General features: G+C 44.0%; 1 protein-coding gene across 2 annotated transcripts in view; it reads left to right on the forward strand.

Annotated features, from left to right (window-relative positions):
• Window positions 1–5,578, forward strand: part of LOC143957716 (cytosolic phospholipase A2 gamma-like) — a 138,052-nt gene extending 132,474 nt beyond the window's left edge. For both annotated transcript variants that reach the window (XM_077467414.1, XM_077467413.1), the window contains 2 exons: window positions 1,962–2,133; window positions 4,956–5,578. In XM_077467414.1, the coding sequence (XP_077323540.1) occupies window positions 1,962–2,133; window positions 4,956–5,155 (372 nt within the window). In that variant the 3' untranslated portion in view covers window positions 5,156–5,578. The remainder of the gene's footprint in view (window positions 1–1,961; window positions 2,134–4,955) is intronic.
• The last annotated feature ends 3,780 nt before the right edge of the window (window positions 5,579–9,358 follow it).

The following is a 9,358-nucleotide window of genomic DNA, read 5'->3' on the forward strand; positions in this document are numbered from 1 at the left end:
CATTCACGCTACTGCCTTCCTCAAGCTGAGTATCATCAGAGCCTACAAAACACTGGGCATCCTCCTGGAGCATATACCCAACACTGCTCAGAGTTCAGGAGACTCCTCAGGAGGACATGTTGGATCTAGGGAAGGAGTCACTGATGACATTGAGACGAGGGAAGACTATGCATTGGCAGCTGCTTTGCTAGTACCCTGAGCCTGGGTGAGAGGATGAGGAGGATGAAGAGGGCTTGGTCATCCACTCTACCAAGTCGTTGGCATGTTGCGGCTCTTGCCTGCTTGCCCTCTTTTATCGGCTCGCGCCTGTCTGCTTCTCCTTGCTGGCCTTCCAGACATGGTAATGGCCTGAAGGGAGTTGGGGGAAAACCAGCAATTGGGTAGTGTATATTATGCTGGAGGCACACACAACTTACACTAACTCCTGCAGATGGCTCAAATGGAGAAGAGCTATGTAGGTGTATATAGCGGTGTATACTGGGTTCAGAGCACGCAGACAGCATGCACAATCTCCTACCGCTGACTGCAAGCTCCATTTTAAAACGAGCAAGATAGTTGGCTATATAGGTGGCTATAGCGGTGTGTGTGCGTGCTGTGAACGCAGTAATCTCCTAACACTGACTGCAAGCTCTATTATAAAAGATGGATATATCGCTAGCTATATAGGTGAGGTGAATATAGCGGTGTATACTGTGGTCAGGGCACACAGACAACAACCACTACAGAAGAGCAAGAACGAAAAATGGGGCGATAACGATCGGTGTATACTGTGGTGAAGGTACACAGAACACCCACTAACTGCTACAGACGCCAACACACTACACAAGGCTGCTGCGCTGGCGGCCTTATATAGTGTGGGGCGTGCACTACACAGCCTGAGCTATGATTAGCCACAGGCATCCTGCCTGTGGCCAATCATGGCTCTCCTCGCTGCCGGCGCTGTGATTGGCCAAGCATGCGGGGTCACAGTGCATGCTTGGCCAATCATGAGCCAGCAATGCACTGCACCATCGCAGTGCATTGTGGGCCGTGAGCGCCACACGAATTTGGCGCGAACGGCCCATAACGTTCGGAATTCGCCGAACAGCCGATGTTCGAGTCAAACATGTGTTCGACTCCAACACGAAGCTCATCCATAATTGCCACTGATCCCGGGAGTCCTAGGATTCCTAGGAGTTTTTTGCCTATTGATGGGTCCCCCTCACCTCCCCAATCCATGGTATGCAGGCAGAGGGGACATGTGCTATAAACTTTAGTAACCAATCAGTGAGCAGTAATGATGTGCACGAACCTCTTGCAACCAATCATTGAGTGGTAAGGCAATGCAGTAACATCTAGCCACCAATCGATGAGCAGGACTGATGTACAGTAATCTCTAGCAACCAATCACCAAGCAGAAGTTGTGTGCTGTAACCTCTAGCAGCCAGTCGGTGAGTGGTAATGATGCACTTTTAACATCTGGCAACCAGTTGCAGTCACTATCTGATTCATTAAACCGAGTAACTGCTATTTATTGTATGTCTTGGAGCAGATGGAGAGTGAAATTGCATGGAGGGGGCTCAAAACGTTTGCCCAGGGTCCGATCGATTTTAAAGATGGCCCTGCCTTCTTTACAAATGCAGTTTGAAATGTTTATTCACAGGATTAAGTTCATTTTCATTGAGGGACTTTGCAATTGCAATTTTTCTGATTGCTCTTTAGAACATTCTGGAGATTGTAAGTTGCCATCATAAAAACCGAGGCAGAAGACTTTGTGAAAATGTAATATTTGTGTAGTTCGCTAAACTTTTGGCCACGGCTGTAGAGCATAGCCTCCCAAAAGAATTCAATGGGGTTCACTGAATTATGAGTAAGATTTGCAAAACGGTTAATGAACTGAACCTCAGCTTGTTCCATCATTACTATTGGAGTACAATGGGTTCATTTTAATGTGTGGTGTGTGTATTTATTTTTTATTTAAGACTGTGAAAAGAACAGCTGACTACTGTAAGGATCACGGGATTCCCTTTCCAGTAAATACCGAAGAAAGTTATGAGAACCCTCCAACTAAAAGCTGCTACGTCTTTGAAGGAGATGGATATGAGACTCCCGATGTGATGCACTTTCCTCTGTTCAACGCCCAGACTTGTGGAGGTGAGTTTACAGAGGAAAGTCCTGTAATGCGTCTTGTGTATTCATGGAGTTGTCTCACTCTCTGTATTATGAGCTTGGTGGATGCTATAGGCTGCATTCCAGGTATGGATATTCTTACATACAGTAGTTCCATCTTGGACCAATGCAATTCTGTATATGCCATACCTGTGGGATTGCTTTAGAAGCTGGAAATCACTGTAGGACACCACTACTACCCGTGTCATCCACTCATGCAGGGGCACCACCCCCCTATTCTATGCGCCCAGCCCTTAATCTACATGCAGGGCACTAGACACATGGATGTCATGTTTTGTTTGTGTGTTTTTTTTTTTTTTTTTTTTCTTTTTCCATGTGATTAGAGCCTGAGGCTTTAATTGACTTCAAAAAGTGTGGGCTCAGTGATGTTTGCACATTTCTTCCTGTTTCTCCTCCCGGCCAATCAGGGAGTGGGTCCTGAGACCCAATTGGACAGGAGTCCTTAGCCCTGATTGTCTGAGGGGAGAAGCAACCGCTGGGACTTGGGAAGAGAGATGTGGGGGGAGCTGCGACCTGGATGGGCTAAGTGTGGGGCTGGCAAAGCGGCCTGGCAAGCAACAGGCGAGCAATGAAGTGATTGAGCGATGGGTAAGTGGCAAGTGTTAGGGGCGGGTTGTGTTTGGCTGTGTATTGCCCCCCTAAAGAACATCATTGAGCACCTGCCACCACTGGCTACTACCATGGTCACTGCTGGCTCCTTTGTCCCATGCTGAGAGGCTTCCCTGTTGCATTGTGTAATTAAGATTGGCCACTCGGCACATTCATCATTTTGAGATATTTTTGTCATTCTTGCAAAAACGTTCACTGGATGAGGTAGAGGTGGGGCAGTTGCTTCTCCAATCAGGCTAGCGGAAAATGAAACCCCCATCCCCTTGTAGGTCTGTACTTGCCCTACTCTGATGGGTTATTTGAGATCTCACACAAAATATATACAGTGGTGTGACTAAAACCTAACCTAATTAGCATGAGCTAATTATCTAATCAACACTCAGACTAGTTTGACTGAAGGGATAAGACTTTCCGGCTCCTTGCTCACAATTCAATAAATATTACTATAAACATAAACACAGGGTTAATTAGCACAAACAACGTGTGAATACTCAATACTCAGACTAGACTCCTTTACACAACATTATACAAGACCGTCAGGATGGCTGGAGGTGATATTAGCATCTAAGAGTTTGTGTCCCAATAGTGTGATTTAGTCTATTGCTAACATGGCATTTACATATCCAGAGTCTGTGTCTTGGGGGGGGCACGGACCTGAATCCAAGTAACACCACCTCAGGGGTCCCCAGACATACAGTTCACAAAGGGCACCGTTCCCCCAAATGCGAGGGCCCATAATCGCAAGGCAAGAGGCTCATAATCACAAGGCAAGAGGCTCGCATTCTGTCCCCTCCAAGAGCCTTGGCCCCAGCTAGGTCTGTCACAATGTTGTTGTGCAGACATAAAAAGGAGGGCAGGTAATAAAAAAATGCCAGAAACCATAGTTTGTGTAAATGTGTTGGCGTAGGGTTCAGGCATAAAGTACAAAAGGGAAATGGGTGATATCCAACAGGATGAGATGACAGTCCACAGCTCTGCCCCCCCCCCCCACCCCCAACCCTAAAGTAACTTGTTCCCATGTTGATGGGGACAAGGGTCTCCTCCCCACAACAGTGGCCAGTGGTTGTGTGGGTCTTCTGGTGGGGGGGGGGGGGGCTTATCGAAATCTGGAATCCCCTTTAATTAAGGTTCCCCTCAGATTCTGTCCCCTGTGAATATCTGGTACATCTAGGGGGACCCCACGCTATAACTTTTTTTTTTTTTTTTTTTTTTTAAATAGCCCAGTGCAGGCAATTTGTAACTGAGCCAATTTTAAATGGGATTTGATGTATGTGAGCTCCTCCCTCCCTATTCATCAAAATAACTGCTCCTGAAAAAAATAAAGGGGGTGGGGAAAAAACCTGTATTATTGGATGTCCCCCAGGGCAGTACCCGGACCCCCCATCCCCCCCCTTTTTATGGCCAATTACTTGCATAATAAGCCCTCAACATGGGCACATTTGGTTTTTCCTGTTTGGCTCCCATAAATCCAAAAGGGTTTCACCATTTCCCCGTACGGTAATTCTGCTGCGAACCGAACAGGGGGTGTTTTGCCCATCCTTGTATATGGGGCATATCGGTGATATACACAGAGGCCTTATTTACTTTATGGCCTCCAGATAAGTTGGCATTCCATGTTACAATCTGCAATGATCTAGGATAGAGCAGCCCATGCTCCCACACCTGTCAGTGCAGGATAATGGAGTACGGAGTGGCCACCAATTTGCACAGTCAGGAGATGTGTGACAGGATAAAGCTTGAGAGGATCACACTCTTCGCTTGGGACAGATTGGATTGCTCAGTTTTGCTCATAGCCATTGGCTTCCATTCACTACTAGGAGAACAAACGCAGAACTGCCGGATAACACGCAACAGCTTGGCGTCTTATCAGTAGCCGTGATGACAACAGGTTTTGGGTGTGTATCCCCCTTTATCAAGCCTTAATGAAGGTGGGGACACGCTCCTGAAATGCATTGTCATGGTTACTATTACTTTTTTTTTTTTTTTGACATGAACTGAACTAAAGCACAGAAATGTAAACTTTCTTGTGAATAAACTGATAACCTTATGTTTTTATGAAATATTTATAAACTATATATGCAGGCCTGTTTTGAAAGATACTGGAGACGTTTAATAAAAAAACTGATATTTCCATCGTTCTTTATTTCATTACACAATCTGATGCACGTTTCTTTCAGAGGCTGACAAAATATACAAGCTAAGCAAGAAGTATGTTGCACGTGTTCCTTCCTATGACGCATCTATGATCAATGAATTGCTAGACATAGCAAAGAAAAATGTGGAGAGCAACGTGGAGGAGATCAAAGTCAAAATACAACAATGTGTTTGTAGGAGTAACAAGAGGGAGATGTGGAGTAGCAAGAGGGAGATGTCGTAGACATAACGGACAATGTCTGCAACTTTGCATAAAATATTTAGAGGACCATTAAGACAAACAAATGAATAAAAGTTGTTTTCAAACAAAGTGGATGATGGAATCCTGAGGGTTTTGAACAAGTATATCCTAAATTCAGCAAAGTTGTATAAATGAATGTTTGAATGTGACCAAGTACCACTAGATATACTTTTTCTGTCTACAATTGTAAGATGGACATCTTGGGTTCTGACACTGGTGGTTGGGGGTTATCATGCATATCCACCTATTTATTTTTATTTTTTTCCTGCAAACTCAGGCAAGGGTCTTTTGGTAAGAGGTTCCAATGTTTATCTAAATGTTTTTTACCATTGTATCTAAATGTGTTTCAATATTAAAAAAATCACGTATTGTATTTGGTAATAAAATTGTTACTTTGTTACAATACCATGCTTGTCTTTTTTGTGCATGGTATAGGAATGTATATTGGAGGTCTGTGCTATAATAGTAATGTTTGGCTGGGGGTGCATTTAGGGTAAACCTAAAGGGTTTTGCAACAACTTCTAAAACTGTTACCGTCCCAATGGAGTTTTGGCCCTAGAATGTATCTCTTTGGGACCACTTCAGCCCCAGAAGGATTTACCCACTTCCTGACCGAGCACTTTTTGTGATTCGGCACTGCGCCACTTTAACTGACAATTGTGCAGTCTTGCGATGTGGTACCCAAACAAAATTTGACTTTTTTTTCAACAAATAGCGCTTTCTTTTGGTGGCATATGATCACCTCTGTTGCTTTTTGTTCATAGCACAAAAAATAAACTGCAATTTTGAAAAAACGAATTAACTACTTTTTTTGCTATAATATCCCCCAAAAATATATATAAAAAAAAAAATGTTCTCCTTCGTTTTTAGACTATGTAGTCTACATATCTTTGGTTAAAAAAAAAAAAAACGCAAAAAGCCTACCTGTGTACTATGTGAAGAGGGAGAGAGAAGCACTGTGGAGCCAGTTTTTTTTTTTCCTTCCTTCATGCAGATAATGCCTTAAGGTAAAATACTTGGTCTTTAACCACTTTCAGACCGGACCAATTTGCTGGTCAAAGACCAGACCACTTTTTGAGATTCGGCACTGCGTCGCTTTAACTGACAATTGCGCGGTCGTGCGACGTGGCTCCCAAACAAAATTAACGTCCTTTTTTTCCCACAAATAGAGCTTTCTTTTGGTGGTATTTGATCACCCCTGCGGTTTTTATTTTTTGCGCTATAAACAAAAATAGAGCGATAATTTTGAGAAAAAACGCATTATTTTTTACTTTTTGTAATAATATCCCCCAAAAATATATAAAAAAAATTTTTCCCTCAGTTTAGGCCGATACGTATTCTTCTACATATTTTTGGTAAAAAAAATCGCAATAAGCGATTGATTGGTTTGCGCAAAAGTTATAGCGTTTTCAAAATGGGGATAGTTTTATAGCATTTTTATTAATAATTTTTTTTTTTACTAGTAATGGCGGCGATCTGCGATTTTTTTATTGTGACTGCGACATTGTGGGGGACCCATCGGACATTTTTGACACATTTTTGGGACCATTGTCATTTATACAGTAATCACTGCTATATAAATGCAGTGATTCCTGTGTAAATGACACTGGCAGTGAAAGGGTTAACCAGTGGGTGGCAGTGTAGGGGTTAAGTGTTCCTAGGGGTGTGTTACTAACTGTGGGGGGGTTGGGCTTTCATTTAGTGTACACTGATCTCTGCTCCAATCACATGGAGCAGAGATCAGCGTCACTAGTTGCTAGGCAGAATGGAAAAATGTTGTTTATACAGCATTTCCTCCATTCGGCCGCTCCGTGAGACGATCGCGGGGATGCCTGCGGCGATCGGGTCCCGCGACCGGACTCGCAGGGGTCCCGACCAGCGCGGGAGCGCGCCGCCGGCGGCGCGCTCCCGATGGCACGGCGGCAACGAATATTGGACGTACATGTACGCCAATATGCCTGCCCGTGCCATTCTGTCGACGTACATCGTCGTGCGCTGGTCGGGAAGTGGTTAAAACCAATAAGTTGAAATTCAAGTGACCCTTTGCTCCAAAAATATAAATTTTCCCATAGATGGGTATGAAAAAGGTGCCCATTACAGTTCCCTTTATCTTCATGCATATATAGCAGTGATGGTGAACCTTGGCACCCCTGATGTTTTGGAACTACATTTCCCATGATGCTCCTGCACTCTGCAGTGTAGTTGAGCATCATGGGAAATGTAGTTCTAAAACATCTGGAGTGCCAAGGTTCGCTATCACTGATATATAGTGTGTGTGTGTGTGTGTGTGTGTGTGTTTTATAAAAATAAACCTGAACTGAGATGAAGAAACAATATTTTGAGGGGGTCATGTGTTCTGATTGCCAAAGCCAATGGCCATCTAAATGAGCAGCTTTACTTCTAAATGGCTCCAAAATGGTACCAATCCCCACTCACTGAAAAAACATTGCCTGCACTTATGGGAGGGAGTTCATGGGATGAGAGGGAGATGCAAGGTCCTAAAGGAAGCAGAAGTTCAGACCTCAGTAACAGACCCTTCTGCATTTGCTTAGTGGGAGATCCTCTAAATGGTGCAGATCTGTATATCAGGAGCTGCTTTCTGGCATTGAGCCAATCTCAGAATTCTGAAAGGAACCAAGAATCCGTCTACTATACACAGCAAATAAAGTGACCTAGAACAGTTTCCTAGACTGTAACAAAGTATTGCACTCACTTGTAATTGTGCCCAGACTCACCACTAATGTGAACAGCCTTGCAAGTAATTAGCCATTGACATTGCTACCTGAATCCTATGGAGCAGGCTTTTATTGTGCTGGGTGAGAACCTACATGATTGTGCTTCATATCGGCCGCTCTTCCTTCTGAATGTCAATGCAAATATTTTTGCTAAGATTTTGGCTAGTCTCTCTAAAGGGATTGAGAATTTGATGTATTTTGACCTAACAGGACTTATGCTGGGCAAGAGCTTCCCCTGCATCTCCTCCCCCCTCCTTGGCCAATAGACGTGTATTTGTTTTCATCCGAATTTCAAAAAGATAACGAAAGCAGAGTCTGAAAAATGACAGATCCTATATAAATAAATGCATTTTTTTCGTTTTGATTCAGTTCGATGCAGATTTGATGTGACTGACAGTAACAATCTGTGTCTATTGAACTTGTATCATAACAATCCATTCACACAGGGGCAACATTACTTCCAGCATGATTTTGGGAGGCAACTTGGACACGATTTGAGTGTGAATCACAGCGTGACTTACAACACAACTTTAATGTGAAAAAAGGCATGGGTTCCCCTTCAAGAGTGTGACGGAACCGATACCACACTTCGATTGAGTGCTTCCGTCAGTATATTGCTTCCCAAGTCTGAATATAGATATCAGATATTCCATACCAAAGTATTTACAATACAGTATCGGGGAAGGTCCCCCCCCCCCGATTATTTATTCTAACAATACAACTGTAGCCAGAAACAGAATTAACCTGAGCTAATTATCTAAATCAAGTCAGACTAGTTGACTTTTCGGCTCCTAGCTCACTAACAATTCAATACACATTACCATAAATATCAACACAGGGTTAATTAGCCCAAACAACAATGTGTGGAATACTATTACAAGCCAGACTAGACTCATTTACATTATACAAGCCAACAGATAGGTGGCTGGAGTTCATGACATTAGCATCTGACAGTGTGTCCCAACAGCATAAGACAACACACATTATATATACAGCATTGAATCTGACTAGCACAGATTATAGTGGGGTTCTCATTCACCCTGTGCCCCTTAAAATCCAGGGCCCATAATCAGTCGGCAAGAGGCTCGCATTCAGTCCTCTCAAAAAGCCTGTGTCCCGGCTAGCTCTGTCACAAAGCGCATACCAGGGCCTTCAGTTATGGTATGGATATTAAGGGGAACCCCATGCCAAAAAAAAGTCATGGGGGTCCCCCCTCAAAATCCATACTGGACCCTTATCTGAGCACGCAACCTGGGTATGAGAGTTCCCCCCTCCTGAACCATACCAGGCCACATGCCCTCAATATTGGGAGGATGCTTTGGGCCCCCCCCCCCCAAAGCACCTTGTCCCCATGTTGATGACAAGGGCCCCATCCCCACAACCCTGGCCAGTGGTTGTGGGTGGGGGGCTCATCGGAATATGGAAGCCCACTTTAACAAGGAGACCCCCC

The sequence above is a fragment of the Lithobates pipiens genome, unplaced genomic scaffold (genome assembly GCF_037356315.1).
Source record: "Lithobates pipiens isolate NorthernLeopardFrog02 unplaced genomic scaffold, aLitPip1_a1.2 Scaffold_55, whole genome shotgun sequence".
Taxonomy (NCBI): domain Eukaryota; kingdom Metazoa; phylum Chordata; class Amphibia; order Anura; family Ranidae; genus Lithobates; species Lithobates pipiens.